The 26,929-nt window shown below is 42.1% G+C and overlaps 1 protein-coding gene and 1 pseudogene across 3 annotated transcripts; one reads left to right on the top strand and one right to left on the bottom strand.

Moving 5' to 3' along the window:
• Positions 1-3,355, top strand: part of LOC136947494 (reticulon-4-interacting protein 1 homolog, mitochondrial-like) — a 67,992-nt pseudogene extending 64,637 nt beyond the window's left edge.
• A 190-nt stretch (positions 3,356-3,545) lies between these two features.
• LOC136947715 (beta/gamma crystallin domain-containing protein 1-like) lies at positions 3,546-25,198 on the bottom strand. 3 transcript variants are annotated; one of them, XM_067241864.1, is made up of 22 exons: positions 25,081-25,198; positions 22,135-23,495; positions 18,301-21,748; positions 17,104-17,259; positions 16,767-16,805; positions 16,156-16,274; positions 15,589-15,748; positions 15,197-15,336; positions 13,573-13,699; positions 12,943-12,978; positions 11,663-11,799; positions 11,376-11,502; positions 10,805-10,950; positions 8,427-8,553; positions 8,292-8,321; positions 8,013-8,125; positions 6,828-6,960; positions 6,320-6,459; positions 5,133-5,256; positions 4,891-5,049; positions 4,161-4,326; positions 3,546-3,946 (listed from the first exon to the last, which is right to left on the bottom strand). In XM_067241864.1, exons 1-22 carry the CDS (start codon positions 25,081-25,083, stop codon positions 3,858-3,860), a joined length of 7,080 nt encoding a protein of 2,359 aa, XP_067097965.1. In that variant the 5' UTR covers positions 25,084-25,198; the 3' UTR covers positions 3,546-3,857. The 3 variants fall into 3 exon arrangements, with proteins under 3 accessions (XP_067097965.1, XP_067097966.1, XP_067097967.1); XM_067241865.1 differs by having other exon boundaries at positions 17,134-17,259; XM_067241866.1 differs by lacking the exons at positions 3,546-3,946; positions 4,161-4,326; positions 4,891-5,049; ... (4 more) ...; positions 8,292-8,321; positions 8,427-8,553 and adding an exon at positions 9,848-10,366.
• Between the last annotated feature and the right edge of the window lie 1,731 nt (positions 25,199-26,929).

Below are 26,929 nucleotides of genomic sequence, written 5' to 3'. Positions count from 1 at the left end.
GTTTTGATATTTGTTTAAGAATATAGAGATTAATATCGATATTGCAATATTCATGCTCAATATTGCAATATCACATTTTGTCAATATCGTGCAACCCTACTGTAATTGTGTACCCACCTATAACTGGTGTTCCACCAAATCAATTTAAAAATCAGCCTTCCTAATCTTCTGCCCTAAGTACACCATCTCTTGGTCAGTTTTTTTGCACTTGCTTCATGAGATGCAGTTTGTACAACTCCTTTATTGGGAAATGGGAACACATTAGATGATTTAATTCCATATTACATTGAATTCCACAGTTCTACATGCAGAATTAACCTGCCACTAACAGGCTGATGGACCCCCCTCCTGGTAATGCCCACCCATGCTCTGTTCAACAGGATCAGAATGTGCAATTAGGTTTTCCATTCAGTGTACATTTAAGACAATTCCACACAAGACTGTAAATGAAAGTACATGGGGAGAGAACAACCATACATGTAGGCCATGCTCTGCATCCGTCTCTGCGGCAGCAGTCAATGTCTCTTCGTCATCATAATCATCATCATCTTGTGATGAAAAGCATTCTGTTGGGGGCTAGTGCTACTACAAGTTGAAATTTGCACTAACTGATATTTAGTTTTCATCATGTCAAATAAAGTTGAAACCAAGTGACGTAGGCTACAATCACACGCTTATAGGCCTAAGCTAGATATGCCTTACCTGTTCGTAGTATATTTCATTTTATACCATGGTCTGGGCGAATACTCGATTCTGATTGGCTGGAGGGGTGTCCATTATCAGGTGATACATGGACACCTACTAAGTAGTTCCAGCAAAACAGTTTGTTCTAAATTATTGCGCTAGCTACATAGTATCAAAGAGTATAGAAGAACTATTTAAGTTCTTTGATAGTATGAGCCTATTAAAGTGTCTGAAATAAGTAACCATAACAACAGGGACGCAGTCAAAGCCTCCATTTACAATTTTGAAAGACTTTAACAAGCTAACTTGTAATTACAATGTCTTCAATATTTCTTTTAAGCTATTTGAAATGTTTTACTTTTCTTAATGTACTCAGTGTCAGTGTCATGTAACCGCTCATCTCACATCGGGAATTTTCGGGAATATGTGCTCAGATTCACCATAACCACGTATTAACACTTCTAACTGAAGTGGGGTGAAGTGTTTTTTGTTGCCGGGTGCCATGGTGGATCCTAGTATCGGAGTTCCATTGATGTTGGCTTTTAATAGACCTCATTCACGCGCTTAATTCAGAGTGGACATACTCCAAGTTGATTGAATTGATTCAAATCAGCTGTTCTGGAACCTAAAAGTCAGAGTTTCCCATTTAGGGCAAATCAATTCAGAGTTCAGGGTTAAGATCACAGTTTGTCAAACCTGCTTTCTATACCCCCCAGAAGTGTAAAAAGAGATGCTTGTGTGCTTCCTTATGTTAGCGTATGTTTCCCCAAACACATAGCTTCCCAGTTTGTGAATTGCATGTGTGATGGGTGTGGTGGGTTTGCGCTGAAATGGTAGGATTACTGGTTTAGAGCAGGGTAGGGCTGTTTCGAGGACTGTATGCATGTGTCAGTTGCTGAAACGGCAGAACTTTGGCAGGTGGGTGTGTGTATGGGTAGTGGGGTTGTCAGTAAATGCCCGTTAATTAGTTTCCTGCCAAACCCCCCCCCCCCCCCCCCCCCTACACTCTTTGTCCCTGAAAATGTCTGTCTGACCAGTGTGTCTGATTGGACGTCACACCCCAAGATCTGACCACTAGACAGGACTCTACGGCACAGACAACAGGGTCCCCTAGTGGCATGGAACAGCCTTGCAGGAATAAGCAATATTCTGCAGTTACTTTGCAGTACAGTCTCTCTTTCCCTCCTGCCTAGAACATCTTGTGTAACGGGGTATTCTACCGCTGGGCTTTCTATGCTCCTGATGGTCCTGCTCTCGACCAAGTCACTGAGCTGGTGGACGCCGGAAAGGTACGTAAAAAATGCTGCATGTACCGTTACTGTACCCTTTCAAACTCACCGGAGACGGGTTCGGTCAGACCACTCTTAAAATTGATTTCATCACAGTCCATTGAATCAAATCCCATTTCTGAAACAAATTAGATCCCATAATGAGTTTGAATAATTTTGACTAACTTAGACTAAATGACCGTCCCAATTTATTAGATGTAGAGCCCCTCCCCCCTTCCTCCCCTGCCCCAGCCGGCAATATGCGTCGATCCAGTCTGGTTCCCATAACCGTACCCCTTTGTCCCAGGGCTGCTGGTTGTGGGAAACCGCCCTGTTGACACAAACAAACCCTGACACAAACACACACACCCATTCCCAGACAAGTGGCCGGTCTTTACTGTGACAAGTGTTCCCCCACACCTGCCCCTATTCTTTGTTATTGACGAGACGCTGACCAAAATACAGAATAACATTAGAATACCAGGGGAGGGTGGAAGGCGAGGCTGCAATTGTCCTACCTCATCACATTCTACCCCCAATCCCTCCCCTTCTCCCCTTCCAATGATTTTTGTTGACAAAGGTGGATTCAATTGGAGATTATCTGGCATTGGGAGCTCTCCTATAAACATAACCAGCACTCTGGTTTCAGCCAGCACATCTGTACGGAACAATGGTATTGCCAAACCTCAAAAGTCTGTTGACTATTTGTTGGATTGCATACTGGAAACAGAACTGCAAGTGATACGGCAGCTCTGTATGCAGCCTGTAGATCATGTACCACATTATTATGTGTAAATTTAAAAACATGCTCTGGAGTAGATTGTTCTAAATTAGCCTCTTAGCCCAGTCAGAATTTTCTAGCAACAAAACTTTCCTTGAAAGGGATTGAATCAGCTGTTTAGGTCATGTTTCATGTCACGATAGGTGTAGAGAACATAAAAGGGAACATGTTTATTTATATTTTTACAAGAACTCAAACCTGATGCCCCTCTCTAGATCTTGCCGATGGTGGAGGCTCGCTTCTCATTCTCCCACGTGCCCCAGGCCTTCTTGAAGGTGGAGCAAGGTCACGCCAGGGGCAAGACGGTGGTGATGCTGGTGGAGGAGGATGTGGAGCACGCCCATGGCGACACCCCAGAAACGCCAAAGGAAGTCAGGCAGCACAGAAAAGTCAAGTCATTGTGATGTCATCACAAAGCGCCAGTATATCACAAATGGAATGTCTTCCCTAGTTGCCCGAATGGAACTCGTCCATGAATTTTACAGAAAGACAAGGATTTTAAATGCATGTGGGAAAAGAGAAATATTTGTGATAAAGACACTCAATTGCTATGGGGTATTAATTTTTTTTATTGAAATTAAAAGGCACCTACATACGGGAACTTTGATGAACCTCTATACAATTATATCATGTATTTACTGTACACGTAGCTATTTAAGTTATTTTTAGCAATTGAGAACAAGTTTTTATCTGTGGTTGAGTGATTAATGTTGTATAAGTCAACCTGATGTTTCCATGGTAGGTTTTGATATTTGTCACAACAAATTATACAAACACTCGATGCATGACATGAATTAATTGGTAGCCTGGTATGAAATATGGAAACATTTATTTATTAATCAAAAATAATACAGTCGTTTATTGCATAGTGTGTCAAGAGTCTAATTTCTCTCAAATGAGTAAACATACCACTATATGGTCCTTTTTTTTCTTTTTTTTTACCAAGCCATGGGCAGGTAATTTAATCCTTTAGATTTTTCCAGAAAGCTTTGTTGTCGACAACCTTAATGGAAAGGTCATACTACTTCCTGCAGCCAATGTCCAGCATCCCACCGTGCAGCTGCACAACAGAGCACTGAGGCTCCTTGTTGAGACTAGGTCCGGTTCCATGTTCTCATAAACCCTCAGAGTATCTCAATAGTCCATCTTTGAGTCAGTTTGCTGGGAACAAACGTATTGAGAATTACATGGTTCTTGTCATAGTTCTGACCACCTGCACAGAGGGAGCGAGAAAAACACAAATTACAAAAAAATACTGCTCCAAGTTGCCATTACACGGGTAGTCCACCAAGTGTCATTCCTTCACAAGGATTATACAACAAGCCTCCCTGTAAACCTAAACAACCATGGACTGAGAAACTGCGGTCGACCGTGGGTAATACAACACAACACTGCAGCACCACGTCTCAATCACGCTGGCGTCTAACCTTTGACCTCCAGCAGCAGGTCGGGGGTGGGAGCATGGAGAATGAGGCCGTCTGCCGTGATGCTCCACAGGGCGGGCGGTTTCTCGGGATTGGGGGGGGAGAGACCAAGACGACTGCCTGCCATCGCCATACTACTGGTGGGACTCAGACAACAGTCCTCCAGTAGCTAGCAGACATGCAAAGATGGAGAGAGAGAAGGAGACAGGGAGATAAGTATAGGGATACAAAAATGGGGAGGGTGGGAGGTAGAGAAGAAAATATAGAAACATGGACAGGGAAGAAGGGGAAAAAGCTTCTAACTACTGAGAGGATAGACATGATGCACTGACCAGTGGATTTGGAGTTACAAATTTACATTTCAAGTGTAATCAGCACTGGCAAGAGTTGTTTTGTAATTATTATTAATAAACTTTGTTGACATCGGGTCATGTGGAAAAAACTAATAGCAGGTGAAGCATCATCACCAATATCGGGGGGTCACGTTCTACCTAGAACTAAAGCTGCACTGAGAAGCAAAGACAGAATTATAGTCACATGGTCACAACAAGCCACAAACGATGCGTCAAAAACTTCCTTATTTATTTACACATTCCCCGATGGTCACCTGGCAACCGCATGTGTCATGTTAAAGACTCCCAAGTTGAAGATATTTCAGGGCCGCATTTACACCACATTCCAGTTATGTTAGTGGGTGTACATAGCGGGGACAGTGTTGCCATGGTGACGGTACCTTGGAGCGAAGCTGGCCGTCCTGATAGAGCCAGATCTCTTCCACTGCACCCGTCTCCTCCATGGTCTGGATCCGCATCAGCTTCAAGTCGTCCAGCTCTCCTGTGGCGGCGATCACCATCCCTGTCTGTTTGTTCCTCAGGCGAAAGTACACCTGTTTCTGTTCAGGGGACACACACACAGTTATAGCCTTCCTTTACTGCCAAAAAAGTTAATCAATTAAAGGAAATCTATTTGGATTACCTGGATGAGTGGTCGCAAGGATCCGATTCGCTGCCAGCTGCTGAATTTGTGGTAGTCAGCGACCTCGCCAGGCTTAAGCAGAATCTGCGCACCTCTGTAATTGATGCTTTCATAGATGACCCACCTGTCATTTGGGAAAGATGACAACATTCGAGAAAAAAAAAATCTTCAATATGTGAAAATACCCGAGCCATACATAAACTGAAGAAAACATTCTCTCATAGATCACGGGTTTTATTGAACCGATAGTATGCTTTTCAGCTTGTGTACACACTATGACTAGGAAATTCAATAAGACAATAAGACAAAGAGAGATTATGCTATTTCCTCCCTCTATAAACTATAGATAAACAAGCATGAACCGATTGCTCTGCCCATTGGTGTGTTTTATGGACTTCTGTGGATCTCATCATAAAAATTCTGGGCTCAATAATCCCATTCATTGTCTTATATCCCTCCCTTCTCTGACAGTAGGAATGTCCCACTACACAGACAGACTTGATGCTGCCCTGCTCTCTCCCCCATTCCTCAGTCAGAGTTAGCACCCTTCGACCGAATCTCACACACCCATTTCAGCTTTCCACAGTGTCTGTTTCATCCATCAAACCACCATCGAAGTGTCTCTCGTCACTCAATATTAGATTCCTGCTGGCCTTGCAACCTGAATACTCTATAAAATGGTTTACTTGCCCATGGCCAAAAGACAAATAGATAAAAAGTTGTACAAGAACAGCATGTAGCACAGACAAAAACTTAATGGCCAAGTGTATTGTTCCAATTCTGATTTGTTTTCTGTTTCTAAGTACAATGATTGTGACAATGAAGTAGCCTGCATGAGTCACCAGCAGATACTCGAGATAGCTCTTTATCGATTTGTTATGTTGCAATGTGCTCCTAACGCTAACACACACAACTCTCAAGCAGGTCTCTATTGCGAGCTAATGACTCTAAAGGTCACATTGGATTGGGGCTGGAAGACGCCTCTTCAGTTGTTTCACACCTTGCTGTTGTTTTTAACAGTTTGTCTTCTCTGCATCGCTGAAAATTTGTTCTAACAGTGTGGTGGACTGTTCGTCCCTCTGTGGCAAATTGGCTAATGAGTTGTTTAAAAAGTAAATAATGGATGTCGTATCCTAGGGAACTCTTGGATTATACATAAATACACACACACAGAAACGTGTACTCACATTCCCCCATCTACCATGATAGATTGGACCCTACTGCAGTCTCCAGCCAATTGAAGGTTGACACAGCCAGACGCCATAACCACCCTCCTGCCCCGTAGGCCCAACCTCTCAAATAGAGTGATGGAGGGTACAGAGAACTCCTGGAGAGCAAAAGGGGGAGAGAGATTTTTTTTGTTGTATTTTGGGATTATTACTACCAGCATTCCCTCACAAGTAAATACATTTACTCTCTTGGCATCTGTTTGTTTAGCTGAACTCTTTTCTTATCAACTCTTCTATAAATATACTTCCTGACACACAATTCCTAACCAGAAGTTTCTGTTACCCACCCAATAGATTAGTGTGTGTCTCAGTCATTTATTTTTATTGCACCAAGTCATCTTAGAAGGGAAACAAATGTGTTTACTTAAAATAATTGTTCTAGAATCGACCCAGACTCAACCTTGACTTGTGGTGCACAGCACAGCGCAGATGGAAAGACACACATATGACATTTCAGGCTACTCACAAAGCCAGTAATTTGCAGAGACAGGATTGAGGCATTGGCTCGCGAACACCCCATGGATCTCAGATCCGGGTAGTCCCCCTCCTCTAAAACGTACATTCTTTCAGTGAAGCCCTCACCCTCGAATGCCAGCCAGCTACACATGAACACAGGACACATGAAGACACAGGACAGTGACAATTATGTGTGGTTATGTTTAGGAATCAGGATTTTCGTTTGCCAGTATTTTGACTTTGCGGGATATTTGAATAGGACATTAAATAATTACATTTACATAATTTAACTTGTTTTAGATTTTCCTACAAATGTATATTAGGAATGAAAGCACAGGCTCCCAACTGCATCAAAGTCATTAGTACAGCTACAGCCACAAAATAGGACACAATGTCAGGTGTTATTTTTTCCCCACCATCATTTTGCCTCCTGGAAGAAAATATTCTCAATGTACGTAGGTGTCAATCCACATGAGACTATATTAAAGGCAGGGTCGGCAATGTTGTTGAGAAACACTTTTTGTCATATTTGCCAAAAGTAACTTGATAGCAACCAATATATCTCAAGGTTTGACGGTAATATTAAATCATTCCGACATCATCATTAACCCTTAGATGCGTGAGTTCTAAATATTTCCGACGCTCCCACCAGAGTGAGTTATTTTTCCGAAACGGAAGTTAGCCTGCTTTAGTTAGCTTCCGTTACCTAGCAACCTAGCATATTACTCGTAGCAATACTACTACCTGCTAGGGTTACTTGTTAGCTTCCTCATTGTACATTTTGAAGCCATACTATAGCGTTTGTCATATAGTTTTTGTCTATCGGAAAATAGTCAAATAGTTCGAAATCACATGTGCGATGCTACGCTGTGGGGTCTGCTTTCGAACGATCACATATGTGCGACGCTACTCCTTAACGGGTTAAGGGGTACCCTGACTATTGATTGGATGGGATACCCGTCTGTCTACCTACCTACATGCGTGCACTCTGCCCCTCCACTCAATGCTCGTTACTATAGTTTTGTGGGAGTGGCTTTGAAGAGAGGAGGTGGGATATCTTGGTTTGAATTGTGTCAAAAAGAAGCTAAAATAGCTAGCTTCGCACAACTTGCCTATCCTGCCTTTAAGGCTATTATACTAAACACCATAATTTCTGAGTGGCTGACAACTTTCCAAGAATGCTCCTTATTCTTACCTGCCAGCCAGAACCCTGCAGGAACCCAGAGAGAAACCCTGGGGAAAAGACTGAACACTATCCTCTAGAACGTGGATGGAACCCTGGAAGCCAGGCTCTGAAAACAACTGCACCTAAAACAACACGGATGATACTTATATCTTATATATGTAATATACTGTATATAGAAACAGAAGTAGTGTATATGGAACACAATTATTATGACTGTGCTACAGTATGTCATTTACCGTAACTTGTGACATATTTTACAAAAACTGAAATAATGTAATTTATACTTACTTTGAACTTGACCAACTTCCCAAAATTATCCTGAAAGACACCCAAGATGAGAACAGACATGAGCAATTTTGAAAGATAATTAGTCGGTTCAAATAGAATTTATTTAACTGGCAGAATTGATATTCCAGGATTTACCAGCATGACAGGCATCACTGAGGAGATTTTTGGGTGTATTTCCGCCCAGTCTTCTGGGCTTCCATAGAGCCCTTTCTCCAACACGTACTGCTCCCCAGAGAAACCAGGATCCTCAAATGCCACCCACCTGGTGAGGGACAAATATAAACTTAAATATAGCTGCAAGCAGCAATGAAGGGGCCAAGCAGCATTCGATATGGAAATTCAGTAGCTAAAGAAGCACAGAAAAACCTTTAATAAAAATTATTCACTTTTTTTAAATTGCAATTTACTTTTCGGCAACGCGGTGGCGCTATCCTGAAACGTTTGATTACCTTCACAGCGTTGCGAAAAAGATGTATACCGAGTTTTGTAACGATAAGCCGATGCGTTTGGTAAATGTCATTTTGAGACCAAATGCGCTGGCTAGATGTAGCAGCGTTATATCTACAAAGCACAATAAATCCGCCTCTTCTTGACTATAAATCCCCTGACAATGAAACTTTATCGTTACCATTATGATTATACTGCCAGACAGCTACTGTGGCGTACCTGGCTTCGCTAAACAGATAATCCTGTAGCACGTCTTATCCCAGTGAGCTATTCTTGCTGCTGGGAAAAGCTGTGTTAGGTTACTTTATAAAAAGAATGAAGCCGTTTCTCCCGTGGCGAGCTTTGTCAGATTTGTATATAAGTATATATAAGTATAATATATATATTTTATATAAGTATAAACAGCTGTAATTCAGTCATATTTTGACATATCAAGGTGATTGTGGTAGGAAGATGATTAGATGACATGCTCGCGATGACAAGTTTCGTCTCCATACGGTAAACCGTCGCAGAGACAAGGCCTCACGTCCGCTATGGCGTGCTCTTTGTCAAAATCGTTTGCGCGTAACTCGTGAACGGTTTGACTTATCGATGCCATTTTGATAACTTTTTGTCTGCATGGTCTGAAGATGATCTCTTACAATTTTCATGAAAATCGCAGCAACGGCCTAGGAGGAGTTTGAAAAAGTTGTCATTTCTTAAAATGCAAATCACAGAAAAACCTTCGGGACGACAATGGGCATAGGGTTCAGTCGAATCGTCTGCGTCTAAGGAATCCGATGAAACCTCACTTAAGAAAAACGGTCTCATAGTTCAAAAGTTATGGGCGTAAGCGCACCTCCAACTTTGACACCTTGGTGGCGCTATAGTGCTTCATGGATCGACATGAAACTTGGTGATAAATAGTCAGGAGACCGTTCCAAATTAGTGTGCCAAATTTCAAAACTTCGCACCAATCGCTATGCATAATAATAATAATAAAACTAACAAAAACAATAGGCGCCACAGCAGCTTCGCTACTGCCCCACACAAGTCATCATGGAGTATGCAGGGCTGAGTCAACAAACTTAACCACACAGATTAGTCAGCTACCGATAAACAAGACAAGGGAGGAGGCCATCTGATTTAATAACAGGGTGGTACAATAGGAGTAGGATCAATTAGCCAGCACGGTGTTTCCAAAGACAGGATAAATAATCTAATATCCACCATTTTGTGAGTCACATCTTACAGGGTAACAGGCCTTTTGTCTTTGGAGACAGTACACTCCAGCTGCATTTCAAACAGGTTTGTGCATTAGTGCTGTTTCACCTTCTAGCACACATAGCTTGTTGTGTAAGTAAATCCCAATAATGCAATTATACAACTAAAAGATTGAGTGCTCTGTAAACACAACTTGGAGATTGCTCATTTCAAATAGAATGGATTCAAGTGGGTGATACTTTGATATATCTCAATTTACATAAACTAGAATTTCCTTCACCAAGGAGAGAGGGAATGCCGTGACAGAAAGGCGTGGCGAGTTCAGCGTCTGGGAGATGGGTGTACTGTCTCAACTTGCCACCAGGGGAGTGGCCAGTTCCTGTGGGAGCTAGCTTTTCTCTTGAACTACACGCCTGAAGAAGACCCTATCAAAACACACAGGAATTCAAATGATGGTTTATGTGTACTATACTGATGCAAAAAGAAAACATTTTACAAGAGGTTGAAGAGTTTTGCAAGAATTGACTGTTTAGACTAGAGAAAGGAATGTTCTTTCTGTTTGAGAGAGACATATTTTCCAGTTAAGTCAGTTAGCCTAGCCAAATTAGTGATGACAGGTACTGCTAAAGCACTGTACATTAAGCATGTCAATAGCACACCCTCAAACCCTCAGGTAGGTAAAGATTTCCAGGACATGTCTCTGCAGCAGGTGAGCAGTTGAATGTGAACTTGTCTACTTTACTCAGCCTGAAATGACATGATAATGGATTGAGCAGAGGTCTGATTGTTTTCCTGTCAAAATACCTGCACCCTTCCTTCTCATTTTGCGCGAACCCAACCAGTTATTAAGATTGCTGACTTACACTCCGCTAAAAACGTGAACCGACTGTGTCTTGAGCCCGTAACCAGTCTCTTCTAGATTGGTGATGGGGCCTAGCAGATCGATGTTGGCGCCCAACTCATCAAAGTCTCTCTCGCTGAACATCTCTAGGTGTGGAGACATGAAATCCTATTGTTTGGAATTAAAGAAAGACAACAACTTTCACTGCGCACTCTTCCAAAAGTAATAAACCAAGTAATGTACAAGCCTGGAAACTGTTCATTACTATTTGTATCTGTTGCAAAGCAAACCTGCACCTAATTGAGAACGCTGACTAGACCAATTAATCATCATTTCAATCATCCATTGTACTAGGAGGTCCCAAAGTGTAGTATAATAATAATAATAATATTTTAGTTGTAATGTGCCTTTCTTGCACTCAAAGCTCTAAGGTACAGTAAACATTACAATCATAAAACATAACAATACAATAACAATAAGAACAGACACAATGAAATTAACAATAAAAAAAATGATTTAAACCAAAATATTTTTTATCGAAAATCCTAAACTCCTAAACTGTGAGTTCCACAGTTTAGGAGCAAGATACTTACAGCCAGTATTGGTCGTATAGACAGCAGATGCTGTGAGGCCCCTCCCCAGTCCCTCCAGTCCAGGTACTCTCCCTCCTCCAGGACATGCTGGTGACCTTCAAACCCAGGCTGCTCATAACCAACCCACCTGGGCCAGGAAGAGGGATTATGATTATGTTCAGGCACAGAGAGATTCTTGAAGTTGAAGTTATATATTTTGTTATATAACAAAATAAAGAATAGATTTAAATATTATATAATAGAATGAATAGCTAAATTGCTGTTTTGAAGAGAGTAGATACACCTACAGTCCTCCAAGGATCTTTAAAGAGCCCACAGACTTGAGTTTCAGATTTGGCAAGTCGGTGGCGTCCTCAAAACTAAAGACATCCCTCTCGATCTCCACACAGGCTCCTTGAAAGCCAGACTGCTCATACACCAAAGCCTGGACACACAAAGGTCATAGGTCAGAAAAAAGACAGACTGGAGTCACAAGTGTCAATGTGTTGCCTGTCAGTGGTGCTACTCATCTTACTTTCTCACTTATCTTTTTCACTGGTGTGTTGGTTTAATGCAATGCATGTGAAAAATAAGAACTCTCTGGAGAGGATGGTAAATCAGGGAAGTAAAATAACTGGGAAGAAGCAGAGGAGCATGGCCCAGATATATCAAATGCAGGTGTTGGAAAAAGGCCAGAGTATATTGATAGATGATTCCCACCCCATGCACACATGAGCTTTACCTTCTCTCTTCTGCTATTCATTTTAGAACTCCTATTAGTAAAACAAATCGGTTTAGATATTAATGTATCCCCTCAGATATAAAGCTTTTACATATAAGGTCATGTTTAGTAGGTAGACATTTAATTAATTTACTTTAAATTTGTTTTATGTGTTTGTTTTAGTTGTATGGTGTGGATTGTTGAAGTTGTTATTTGTTTGTACGCTGCAACCAAATTGCCCTTGGGAAATTAATAAATATGAACTGAACTTTTATCTCAGGTCCTCTTACAAAACATTTACATTTTACATTTAGACATTTAGCAGACGCTCTTATCCAGAGCGACTTACAGTGAATACAGGGACATTCCCCCGAGGCAAGTAGGGTGAAGTGCCTTGCCCAAGGACACAACGTCAGTTGGCATGACCGGGAATCGAACTGGCAACCTTCGGATTACTAGCCCGACTCCCTCACCACTCAGCCACCTGCCTCCAAAAACCTCCAAAACCTGCATGAACACCTTCCGAAACTGAAACTAAGCTGCAATACTGTAGGTTTGTAACCTAATGGAACAGGTGGTAGGTATTTCAATGGAATGAGGGCAACCAATGTCTTGAGATAACAATGACATAATAGCTTTTGAGTATTTCTCTGCAGTCAGTGCAACTAAGATGACAGGGACATCTTGTGACTGGTCCAAGAATGCACATCTTGGGACTGGTCCAAGAATGTAGACCAGAATGCAGAGAGAATGAGAGAGCGAGAGAGAAAACAAAAGAAACAAAGAAAGAAGACAAAAAGTGTGTGAAGACTAAAGAGAGAGAGATGAGAGAAAAAAGGAGGGAAGAGCAGCTGGAGTAAAACAAACCTTTTGTTCATTGGGATTCTCCACTTTAAATCCACCCTGGAGAATGGAGAGAAATAAATCATTAGCATCCAGCAAGAACCCCTCTGATTAAACACCGTGCCCAAAGGGGGCAAGTCAGCTATTATGTAAATACTGACATTTTACAAATTGCATAATTAACTGCAGTGTTGTTTCAAAGTGATCGCGAGGTGAAAGGGGGTTGGTGATGGTTGATCACTTAGGAATATTTTAATTTTGAGAATGAGCTGACATTCTAGTGATCCTAATAGCCCTCATGTAAAGTGGCAGAGAATATTAAAACCTGTCAAGGATATAAAAACACACTGGGGAAATGAAATGTTCATCTTATTTGCGCATCACACCATGCCAGGTATTCAAGCATTTAGCGATGAGCAATATATTCCATCATTGAACACAATCACATATACCAGAATAAAGGACATAGGAGGATACATTGGGAAACATTGTATTAAGTACATGGACAACTGTAAATACTGTGAGATTAGATAGTTCTAAGACTAACTAGAATTATTCCTCAGGAAATTTGGATATCCAACAAGCCCCCAACAAATCTTTTGATGATTTGACGGCTCATATTATAAGGTCAAGAAGAAACTCTGGTCCACCCACCATTTTGAGTGGTCTAAGGGATCCAACGAAGGCAGATGGAAACCCCCAGTACTCTGGGCAGGGATATTCCCCCTGCTCCAACACTGCAAGCATGCCTTGGTACTCCGGATCACTGAACACCAGCCACCTATTTTAGGTAAGGGGCAGAGAAAACTCAACACCTAAAAAATAGTCCATTACTCTCACCAACCAAGACTGGGCTTGGTTCAACTGATCTATTGATTGTTTACGAGTCGAATAAACGTAGGAATAAAAAGACTCCTGACCCCAACCTTGGTTTCGTAAGGAAACACCTATATTGACTTTGGTTTCATTGAATGAAATGCATGCTACTGTACACCACTATGTTAGATACAGAATGTCTGAACATAGCCGGGAAAATAAATGTGCTAACCAGACATTCCATTTGACTCACATTACAAGTGCAGGAAGAGTTGCTGTGAAAAAAGCAGCAGTTAATCAAAGACTGACATTTTTGTTTTGTTTTGATGGACACTGATTCTCCATGAAAAAAATTGAGAGATGTGACAAACCCTGTGATCATTCCTAAAACAGAAAATGTCGGTCACATTGATTACTACTGACCACCATGTAGGTTTTCTGACAATGAGTCGGGCACACAATGTCCTATAAACCTTCACACAGAAAAACAGATTTCTCCTTGCCAGACTTTTCTTCTTTTCTTTCTCTCTAACTATTCCTCTTTGCATTGCTCTCTCCCTCACGCTCACTTCCTCTCTTTACTGTGGAACACTCCTTTCAGCTCCACCTCTCTACTAGTGCCAGAGCCTTACGGTAATACTCACTCCGTCCTACTCTAAATATCCTTCTATCCCCACCCATGTCTCTCCTCACCTTTAACCATCTCTCACAACATTTCCCTCTTTCCTTTTTCCCCTCAAGTGTGCAGTGGCAGGTGGAACATTCTAAAGGTTAGAGCAAGGCCGTAGCCATGGAGTCAACATTGGGGGGGGATGAAATCTGCTGGGGAGATTTCCTTTCCTTCTTTTTTTACGTTTAGTTATGAATATGATTTCGGACAGCGTGCGTGGTTGCCTGTCGAAGCGTAGCACATTTATATTTTATTTATATTTTAATATCAATGTACTGGGGGGGACATTTTGACCTGATTTGAATATGGGTGAGGATGTGTGTCCCCCAATATATATTATGATTACGGCCCTGGGTTAGAGTGAAGAAAGCAAAATCATGATGCAAAACCATACAGGGGATGAACACTGTTTAAGTCCAAATATTAGTTCATGGTCCCTTTTCCTCTTCTGTTGTCCTCCAGCCACTATAACAATTATACCTGTCAAGGGTCGACTATACTGAGGGGCTCAAATGCTCTTCATGAACAAGAATTGAATAATAATTAATGACTTATTGTTTACAGTTCAGACACTGTATTAGCGTGCACTTTTAAACAAACTGGGCTTCTGGAAAGACTGTGGATGCCGGCCATTTCAATTAAAAATGAATGTTTCTAGCTTCCCATATAGTTGTCTCATTCAGCAAAACTAATAACTGTGCTTGTGGTTTTAATTTTTCAACTGAAATTCTAGATTTGAGATAAGTTTGACACATTATGATCCCAAACAGATATACATACACAGACACTTACACTCCAGAGTGGACTTTGATTGATGCCGTGTTCTGAAGAATACCAAAAGTGCAAATCTCCAGTGCATCATCATGGTACGTGACCACTCTGCCATGCCCCTCCGGTTCAGTGAATAAGTCAATGTGAGGAATGCTGTAGTCCTACAAAAGTCAAGAGAGAGAGAGAGAATCAATAAAAACATGGATGGAAGAAAAAAGAAATATGTAATATGTGCCCCAGTTTAGATATACATGGAAATCTTGCAACTTTTACATTCCTTAGAGCAAATTAACATTCCCTTCATATCATTATCATAATGTTATTGAGGTCAATGGCACAGCCAGGAAATAATTGTATTTTACATCAGTTAAATATGTATTTATTAATGAGGCAATTGGAGAGAGTACACTTACACACACGGCCAGCCGAATGGAGCCAATGACCATTGGGGGTTCAACTGGTGGGTGTAGCTCTGGAGGTCCTGGTTCTGCCCACACATTGGTCAGGTCCATAGGCCCCTCCTCCAGGGCAATGCAACGGCCAGTGAAGTCAGGCTTCTCATAAAGCACCCAGCTGCAGGTTCAAGGTGTGGTCATGTAAAGTTGGGGACACTTGGTCACATGATACATTTGCAATACAAAATGATTGAAACACCTACATATCTTCCTTACTTTGCTGTATCAAAGAATGGATTCTGAACCTCATTATCACTGCAGCTTTTCACGCAGTAAATCACAATCTTAATTTCATGTTTCAATGAGTCTGTAGTATCTCGAGTGGGGACTATTTGATATGACAGATAAGACGACCGATTAAATTCCCTGATGAATATTAAAGGTGGTAAGGCAAGCCTCGCTGGTAGCTCCTGGTTGCTAAAATGGGAGCATTTTTTCATCTCTCCTCAGAGCCAGTTGGTCTTTGAGAAATACCCTCTGTGACAGAATAAACTCTACGTAGTGTTTCTAATTTTGCAGACTCACCATCCTCTCACAACTTTGACTGAAATCAGTGGGGATAGTTTCAGTGAGGTGGCATTCGGCACATTCCTGAAGACTTCATAGGCCCGACCTTCAAACTGAGCATACTCATATAACACCATCTACAATAGGATAAAGAGAGAAGAGGCCAAATTGTCAGTCACAAACTGAAGGACATTAACTATTAACCTTGCTTTTAACTGCATAGCATACTAATGTAAAAAAAAAAAAAGTGAGTCACTCATTGTTGGTGGAATTAGAACAGGTGGTGTGGTCATTGTTATTCATCTACAGCCTCTTCCCTAGAAATCTAGGTTTCTAGTTGCTTAGTAATTCCCAGTACCTAGATAGTACACACAAAAGTCTCTAAGATATTTCCCACAATGCATTACATCACCACAATCGTTGACAGTCCTTGGCAACGCTACCTCTCATTCTTAATTATACCCATCTGAGAATTTCTACTGCTTTGTCTCACTCAAAGCAGTAGAATAACACTCAGATAAAATACGTTTTAAATAGCAGATGTTTTGAACTGAAAAAAGTATTTCTCAGTTTCCTCTTTAATTCTTTCAATTCCCCTTTGCTGCATATCTAGGTTGATCTGAGCCTACCTTTCCAGGGCGTCTATGTAATGCCTGTATAGCCACCGTCTGCAAAACAAACCACATTATCAAAGCAGTTGATATAATTACATTGAACATTGAAGAGTAAAACACTACAGACCCAGAGTTTCTTCTCTATTTGACGGCAAGACCTATTGCCTGATAACATGTATTTAATCATCTCATGAAACACTTGAATCACTCATAAACAACATATCACTTGTTTACAATTAAACAAGCTGACGTATTACATTTGTTCATGTTCACACTCACTCAAGCCACACACACAGTTATTTTTGTACAGGCAAAATACACTATAGAGTCTCCTTATGTCAGTGGCACAAACCGCTAGTGGGGAAGCCAAGGGGTGGAGGACCTGAGGTAGTGTTGGTAGAGGAACAATAGGGGCGGGTAGAGATCCCCCAGTACTCTTCAGGACCTCAGATTTAGTACTGGGCTCTGCTCTATCTCCAACAAGCAACCCTGTCGCTCCAGCCATCTTCTGCAGTGACAGGAACCCAATGAGATAAAGATCAATAAAATGGCCAAATGATAAGCTTCTTAAAGAAAACAAAGTACTTGTAACACAGATAGAACAGTTGGTGATGGGAAACATATCAAACCATAGAGAACATCGCTATGTTCTATGAGAATGCTCCTCGATTCATTTTTATAATAGAAGTAGTGGCAAGCAGATGAAAGTCAACTGTCCAAGGCAAAGCTATTTTAGTATGTAAAATATGACACTATGGCTAATTGCCAACAAAATAAAACAGAAGGGCAACATACTGCGATTAAGCAGTTGCTTACATTTACATTTAGTCATTTAGCAGACGCTCTTATCCAGAGCGACTTACAGTAAGTACAGGGTCATCCCCCCGAGGCAAGTACGGTGAAGTCCCTTGCCCAAGGACACAACATCATTTTGCACTGCCGGGGAATCGAACCAGTAACCTTCTGATTACTAGCCCGATTCCCTAACCGCTCAGCCACCTGACTCCTGCTTAATGGATAATGTATTGCAATGTATTTTCAGGTAATGATCATTGCTGGAGAACAAACTATACCATTCAACATGTGTTGGCTAATCAAAGTGTATTGACAAGTTTTACCTTTGCTTCTAGCAACTAACCAACACATAGGTACAAGGTTGTGTTTGGAAGCATCATAAAGTGAATCATATATATAATCTGGGCTAGCAAGCCAAACCGACTACTAGATGTCTAACTAGCCAAAAACACCATGGGTCATTCTTCACTTCCATGTCAGTCATGTCAGTTTAATTGGCAGTTAAACTGGCAGTTTAATTACTATTTAAGCTACTCATATTAATTGATAGAGATGCTACAATACTTAGCAGCTAATCAGATTTAAATAATTTAACCAAGCCATTTAACGTACTTCATTAATTCTTCATATCACTTGCAAGATAAACTCATACAGAATGACAATCTAATCTCACAAAGGAGATCACCAAGGTCCTTAGCCCCAGGTTTAAAAGATTCAAACAAAAAAGGGGATAAACAGAAAAGCTAAAACTGACCTCAGAGTTAAACTGTTGTTTCTCTTTTCCCAGCACTGGCCTTGAAGGCTTCTTAGGGAGGTACTTCTCTAAATATTCTGGCAGCTTGTCGTTAAAGGAAACAAGCGGAGAACCTGAGTCACTGACCACAGCCTGTGACGGAAAGCTGTTTTCATGTGGAGGAATCTGGTCGGCAAACACCACATGGTCCGCAATGGGGGAAGTGGGGAAGGGCTGGGCTGGCTGTGTTATTGGGGAGACTGGGGAGAGGTTGCTAGGTGACACATCCCCACCTCTCTTAGTCCTGGAACTTTTCAAGCTGTTAAAGATACAGCTTCCTTCCAAACGGGAGGGGCGGGGTTTCACCTTCACCTCTTTCTCTTTTGTCTCCTCCCCCTGTTCCTTGTCTTTTCCCTCTGTGGTAATTTCCCTGTCTTGGAGGTGTTTGGAGCGGGTGTCCATGCTCCTGCAAAGCATGCTCCTATCGGCAATACTAGTTCTTGCAGGCTTCTGTTCTCCATCCGTTTCTACACTTTGGATCTTGGTTAAGAGGCTTATAGGGGACTCTAAACTGAACTCCCTCTTCTTCCTTAAGCCAAACGTGAAGTTCTCAGGGTCAAAAGACTTCTCGAAACGATCCTCCCGGATGGCGGGCATGGCAAAGGGTGGCTGAGGGGGTCGGAGGTGGCTGTGTTTGCGCGGGGGCAGGGAAAAAGGTACTCCAAACTTCTTAATATTCTGGATAAAGTCATCCTCCAGCTCCCCCAAAGTGAGGTTGCTTTCGCTGACTGAGCAGCTGAGTTTTGGCTTAAACTCAGGGCTGCGGAGCTTCTGTGCAGGGAACCGCTGGTCAATATCCAACCAGCTTGACGGGGTGTCCCTCTGTTGGGAGGACCCATCCCCAAAGGATCCACGGGGCAAGAGTAGCTCGTTCAGGGATGGACGCTGGTCTTGAGCTGGTCTTTGTTTGGCGGGCTCTGTTAGCGGAGGTGGCTTTGTAGCTTTATTTGGGCTTTTCTTTGTGGCTCCCCTATGGCTTGGGGGTGGGGGCATTTTACCATTACCAATTGGTGCAGGGTCTTTTACCCCTGGATTGTTTCCTTCTGGCCTTTCTGCCCCTGTAGTAGTACTGGTAGTGGTATTGGTAGAGATAGATGAACTGATTTGTACCATATCCCTTCCCCCATCTGCTTTCTTGTCATTTAGCAACATGTTGTTCTTGTCTACCATCTCAGTTGGTAATTGACCACTTGCATGTGTCACTTTAATGTTCTCAGAGTTTTTGTCATTTGGGTCCACAGTTTTTACAAGGATGTTCTTCGTCCTATTAACCATATCTAATTCTTCACTGGGTCTTGGTCCAAGCCCAACAAAAGGCTCCTTGGCTGGGGCCACTGGGTTCTGTCTCTCCTGTTGATTATTGGTATTTGCTGGAGCTTTGTTCACAGGGGAGCTTTTATTAGAATCTAAAGCTGGAGGTGTGGGAGACTTGTTCACTTTTACATAAGACTCTCCCTCCACTGATATCGAGGTGGTTTGTTCTGCTGCAGTACTCTGTCCTTGCTTTAGTGTGTCATCACTGGATTTCCCTGTTTTCAGCACAGATAAATCCACATGTGTCACTTTCTCCCCTTGAATATTAGTCTTTACTAGTCCTTTGGTCACTGAGGAGCTATTTTTAGAATCTACAGATGGTTCAGGAGACGTTACTGCTTTTACTGTAGACTCTCCCCCATTTTTGTTAGTTCTGGTTTGTTCTGCTGCAGGATCCCCTCCCTGCTTTATTGTGTCATTCTCCCTGTTTTTTTCTGTTTTCAACACTGATAAAGTCTCGTTCTGAGACTCTTTTGGAGACTTTGCAGAGCATTCCTCAGGTGGCTTTTTGATGTGTTTATCACTGTCGGTTGTCCTAGCTGTCTTATTACTCCCAGTCACAAGAAATTCAGTGGTTCTATTTTTCTGCTGAGTGGGTGTTGGGTGGACAGGTTCTGTGTGAAGTGGCAAGGATGGAACAGTGGTTACAGGGACTTGTACAGCTGACTTTGGGGAAGTGGCCTCGGATTTTGACGCCTCTGCAATGGCCTCAGGCTCCATTTTGCCCTGGTCATTAACAGGGCCTAAGCTGTTGCCTGAGGGTTTGTCTTTTACCTCGCTCTCTGCATTTTTATCCAAACTTTCAACCAATCTGTCCTTTGGCTGATTTTCAACAGTTGTGGATACAGATGCGGATGTACCCCCATGAAGACTCGTATTTGTCTGTGGTACAGATGCGGAAGAAAAGTCTAAGCTTTTGTCTTTAGAAACACTTTGTCCTTCATGAGCTACTGAAGAGCTTTGAGCCTTCTCTTTGTGACCTACTGTCTTTGTGGGTGGAATATCAATAGTCTTATCAGTCAGCTTGCCTGTTACACTGTTGGAATTGGGTTTGTTGTCTCTACTGATGATGGATGACATGGCCGATTCCCTATTTTCCTCAACCAGTTTTCTGGTGTCATCTTTTTTAATTAGTAAATCAGTATGTTTGTCTGAGAGATCTGATGATTTACTGATTGCTTCCTTGCTAAGTGGCAGTTTTTTTGTTTCTGATTCATCATCTTTTGATTGTTTTGGTTGTGATGAGGACACTGTCTTCACTTCTTTCTCAGTTGCACAACTAATGTCCTTAATTACACCTGTCTTTTCCCGCCTGCTCACAAGTCCTTGTTCTGTGTTTGGGAGCTCTGGTTTGATAATACTATTACTCACAAGGCTCGTTGGATCTTTGTTTTTCCTCCTCTTTGGCCTTGATCCTGACCTACCAGAGGTTTTGGTGTGTGGGCCTACCTCCGGAGTTGGTTGAACCAAGTCACCTCGCACCATTTTGGGGGCTACTTGGGAAGGTCTATCAGCTACATTCTCAGTTTTAGACAACTTTTTTGCCTTTGTTTTGGAGTCTGTCTGAAGTTGAGAAACAGGTGTGTCCACAACAGAGATAGTTTCTCGCCCTGCAGGTTCAGATGTTATCTCTGTGATTTGAGAGGTTGCTGTTTTGCATATAAAGGCCTGAATGTCCTGTTTCAATGACTGTGACGCAGATGTGGGTGAGGGGGTTGATCTTTGGGACATTCCAGTCATAGCAGAATTTTGAGGCAACACGATTTTGTCCTCCATTTTGCATGCCTCTGCAAAGTTCATCACTCGCTCCCTGACTGTCTGGCCTTTCCCCTTGATGGGGGGAGCGGAGCTGGACCTGGTATTTCCACGTTCCACTGACCTCACCCTCACATGTGGCCCCCCTTGCTCATGTTTGATGTTTGCTTTGAACTTTTCAGTGTCTTTCCTGATTGGAGAGACATCGGCACTCCTGGGGTAGGTCTTACTAACATCTCCGTGCATCTTCCCTTCAAACAGGTAGATTCTGTCAGCAATCAGACGACTGGCAGCTGAGCTGGCTTTGGGGTCCTCATCCATTTTACTCATGTCTTGTGGCCTGAGGGTAATTGGAGGCAGAAAAATATTTAATCCCACACACATGCTTCCGTACTGAGAAACATTGTTTTTTTCTTCAATAACTGATGTAATATCCCCAAAATACTGTTTTGACAATACTGCTTTCTTGTACATCAACATAGTATTAAAAGGTTAAAATGTCAGTCAGCGTGGGAGAGACAGTAAGGCACAATATCGTAGACTGGCCTTAAAATATATGTAACAGCTACAATATTTTAATTACGGTAACTTGTCAATCAAACAGTGCTATTATTAGTATTGTTCATTAAGAACATTAATGAGCATTGTTCATTAAGAAACATTACACGAAACAGGTACAATAACACAATATCTACATAACAATACAATAATGTTGTAAAACTTCACCTTTCGTTTATTTCTGGTTTCCTTTTGCCTTTAGTTGTGTCTTCAATAATCCCTCTTGTAAAATCCTGTTCCACATGGTTATTTACTTCTGTGCTCAACTCCGAATTGACAAGAACTTTCTTAGCAAAAAACTTTTCACTGTGAGACACTTTCATACTCCTACGTTTGGACTCTGGGGTCTCTGTCAGTCTCTCCACCCTATAGAGGCTATCACCCACCTCATCTATGTCTTCCATGGTGTCTGTTATGGACTCCAGTGTGGCCAGAACAGGGGAGTCAGTGTCCTGCAGGTTGTTTTCCACATCCACTGTGCTGAAGGTCGACCTGTTGCTAGCTCCCTCAGGTGAGGTCACAGAAGCTTTGTTTTTGGTGGGGGAGGAGTCTGCCTCCTGCTCTCCCAGGTGTGTTTCTGCCTCCACTGGGCAGGAACTGGTTCCTGAGTTTCTATCTGATGAGGATGAGCCTGTATTGGTTGGCTGGGTTTTGCTGGGCAGGTTTTCCTGGGACCGTCCATCTCCCTGTGAGGTCTTCCTTGACCTCCTCCTTCCTGAATTTTTTCGCCCCATGGTGTCTTTGTTGGCCTCTCTTCCGGAGAGCTCAGGTGAAGACTGTGTTTCTATGGAAGACTTTAGTGACACTCCCACCAAGGCAGGGTTCAGATGTGTTCTTTTGCGCTCTGATGCCTCAGTATCAGTGTTCTCACAGGAATCGATTCTATTTGCCCTGGAGAACACCTGGATGCTTTTCTTGACTGTGTGTACAACTTCCTGTCCAGAATCTTCACTGCTCTGGCTTACACTGGTTTCTTCCAGGTACACATGCAGCTTCCTGCTTGTCTGAGCCTGAGTCTGGGTGTGGGCCTGGGTTTGTTCCTGGTCAGAGTCCCCCACCACTCCCTCTTCTGCTGAAGATGAAAAATGTGTCAACTGACTAGCATTCCTGTCCAAGGCAGGATTCCAGTTTTCTGAAGCCTGTTTTTTTCCCTCCTCCTTCTTCTGTGGCTGCTCAGCATGTCCCTCCTCCACGGGCCCGCCCCCTGGCTCACTGCCTATGCCCCAGACTGACAGAGGTCTGGCTCTGTGGGCAGATGGCCTGGCGTCCTCCTCACATGAGAAAAAATCCTTGGATAGGCAAGGCTTGTTAGCTTGGGAGTCTTGGCCCTCCTCTTCTTCCTCCTCCTCCTGCTGCTTCCTTTCTCGGGACCCCCTCAGAGCCCCCTCTTCTCTTACTGGCCTGGGGGCTTGTTCACTGGTTGGGGATGCATCTCCTGTGGGGCTCCAGGGGCTTCTTCCTCTCCAGGGAGAAAACCAGCTCCCTATACGGCCCAGGACCCCAGTATTCTGCTGTTCTGGGGACTGGGACTGGAGACAGGGAGAGAGAAAACTATTAGACATGTAGAGACACATGCCCATAAACTGACAAGTAGGAAGAAAGCGCTGAAAAACTGCTGGTAAACTTGAGAACATTTTTCATGGAATGCTTAGTTTGTGAATTGTGGGAATGGCGCACAATAAACAGTTTTATTTATTGGTAATTTGAAGTTAAAATATAGAAAAATTAATTTAAAGAAACAGAACCCTTTCTGGTAAAATACAAAAAGGCTACTGTTAATTAAACTATTTCGATTTTTGACATAATATTTTGGATGTTATTATAAAATGGGTTGCAGTTCAGTATAATATTTCAGAGAGAACAAAAACATATTTTTCCATAAACCCCTAATAATTTCCAGGAAAAATAATTCCACTTTATAAAGTCCCGGAATTGTACATGACTGGTTAAAACACATACAGTACAAGCATATAGGTTATTAAGTGCCCCGTAAATAGGAAATGGAAAGGGAAGAGGGGTCGTAGTTGGTTCTTAGTCCAAGGGTTATTTGGTGTGTTTTTCCATCACGCTCTTGCTGTATTGCCATGCAACTCTCAACATAGCAAAAACATGCAAGAATGCTGTTGAAATTCAAGCTTACCGTAGGAAAAACCATATCATTCAGACTCTTTACGTAGTTTGTGAACATGTTTTGAACATTAAAACCTATAGACCACAGAATAGAAACATCATCATTTCTAAGTTAATTAAAAGTATAAGAAATAAGATGGCCTATTGTCAAATATAGTCTATTTTTAGGAAAAACTTACCTTCAAAGTTATGCTTGAGTATAAGTGTTCTACTCCAAATTGGAAGTCAACAGTTGGTATGTAGTAAATACTGTAATTACAACTTATCGCAACGCACAAGTATGTAGGCTACATTTTGCAGTCGCTGTGTGCTGTTCTCAAAATCTGACAGCAGGCAAGGAATGCAGTTTAAGCTAATAAATATAGTAGTCGGAGGTATGTGCGCGGGGCAGAGTTGAAGTTGATTTCTTACAGAGAAGCGTGAACACGCTGCCTACTGGTACAAACGGTGAAAGTTTTCCTTCCCTGGGATATGACGCACTGTTGAGTTGGCTGTGTTTGAACAGTCCAGTTTCAAACTGTGCCCCTATTGTAAATTGGCGGCCCAGACCACAGTCTTTCCATGCCTCGTCGAGGAAAAACTTAACTCTTAACCTACCAGTTAACTTATTTAATTTATTTTTTTACTTTAGGATCTTTAATTGCATTTTCTAAATGCTAAAAGTACCACACATGTAAGGTATAAAAAATTCAATTTTATGACGTAGGTATATCACGGCCATAGACAAATGACAATGATTCTTACGGATTTTAATTCATCAAAGTAAGTCAGTTTAAATAGACAAATAACGCGTTATCGGACGTGTTGGGGTCATCTTAAAAGTCTGAAGCAGCGTTAATCAGTCTCTAAAATAATTACATCCACAACTCAAAATGTCAGACATTCTTCTGATCGTCTCGCTCTCCACGCCCTTTTGCTTTATGTTTCAAATTCAAGTTCAGACGTGATTCTATGATTACATTGTTTGACATTCAAAGTTCTTACCATGATAACAACCGTAATTATCCTGTTAGATGTCCCACGAATCGGTTTATTTGAACCTGCACAATCGACATCAATGGAAATGCGCAAGAAATTCGGGAACCCCGTCACCCGCCTCAGTGAAGTAACCTGTTCCTTCTCAGAGCGCGACCTAATGGAATATTCATTTGTCCAAAATTCCAATCGGTTTGAAACTGTTACATTAAATATAATTCATGGTATTGCTATGAACAGTGTGTCTCCTCCAATGTGGGTTGAGGTAGGGCTCAGGTGGAATCTGCCAAGCCCAGGTAACACACCCCAGGGCAAAAGCCTGATGACACAGAAGGTATGGCGGCTGTTGTGAAATACTTTTGTGTCAAACCCTTGCAAACATGAGCTTAGAAATGGACCTTACTGACACAAAAACACACTTCGGTGAACACACATTATACAAACTTACTATCTGACAAATATGCACATACCCAGAGGCGTACACACTTACACAAGCTTTCTGTCTTTCTGTCTGACACACACACACACACACATACAGTTGTCCTCAGCCTCACAGACATATACATTATTAATCCTTTGACGGATTTGAAACCTGCCTTGCTCCTCCCCATGAAAAATGTATGAACTGGTTTATTTATACCACTTGTGGGTACCAAACTTAAAAAAAAGTACAGTACCAGCACCTGTTAGACACTTCTTGTAAGGCTCACTGTTTATAATATAAACCGACAAATTTCACACTGTGCAAATCACCCTTCCCAGTGCGTTTAAGACGACTGGCTAAGTTGTATCTGCATATTCCAAATAATCTATTTACCTACTTTTACAATAAAATGGCAAGTCTATTATGATTATACAAATATTTATAAAACATTTTCTTGACTAATCTGTTCCTTGTGGCCTTTACACAGTTTTTCAAGAATAGCAACATCCTTGTGCCATGATGTTTGGGATGACTGCTTAATTACCTGCCTTTTAGGCTTCCAAGTTGATGAACCTGCTACACCTATCACTAGGGTTAGTAGCTTACTAGCAGAAAGGTTTGCTGACAAGTGATGTCTTTTGAGTTAAATGGAGTTAGATTCATTAACTTAAAGCATGGAGGAATGCGACCGAACCAAACTCCCCGTTTTCAATTACAAACCAAGACTCCAATTAACTAATACGCATCAGCCCAGTTAAAGCACGGAGGAATGCGACCGAACTCCCCGTTTCAATTACGAGTTCAGTATAAAGTCTCTTCCGTTCGTTTGGTCCTTGTGCTAGCATGTTATTGTCACCCTCCCACCCTTCCCCTTCTTCTCTGCTTATCCCTGTCATCTATCCAGGCTTCCCGGGGAATCTGCTTGAGCTGCTGCTCTTCCGTGATCCACTAGGACTCTCTGCCGAGTTCAATGCCTGGTAACTATGTATGCACCCTTCACATCATCATCATTCATTCTGTGCATCCCAGTAATCACACTCTTCCTCTCAGGACCCCAGGCCTGGCTCTGCTACCAGCCTCCACAAACCGCATCAGGCTTGGCTCTGCTACCAGCCTCTACCAAACTGCATTTGGCTTGGCTCTGCTACCAGCCTCCTCCACCAATCGGGCTTGGCTCTGCTACTAGACCTGCTTCAATAAAAGCATATCTTAAAATCCTGGTTATTTGATTCACTGAATGTTGACCATCCCACTGTTTCAGTATATTGATTGGGATCTCATCCCCCTACATCTGGCTGTCTCACTTTCTTTCGCTCACTCACCACGCATGCACATAATGTAATCTACCTACACACACAAACAGTTCTCCTTTGCATTTACATTAAGTTATTTAGCAGACACTTTCATCCAAAGCGACCTACAAGAAAGAGCTTT

The sequence above is a fragment of the Osmerus mordax genome, chromosome 8 (assembly GCF_038355195.1).
Source record: "Osmerus mordax isolate fOsmMor3 chromosome 8, fOsmMor3.pri, whole genome shotgun sequence".
Lineage (NCBI taxonomy): Eukaryota > Metazoa > Chordata > Actinopteri > Osmeriformes > Osmeridae > Osmerus > Osmerus mordax.
This window is presented reverse-complemented; position numbering and strand designations above follow the sequence as displayed.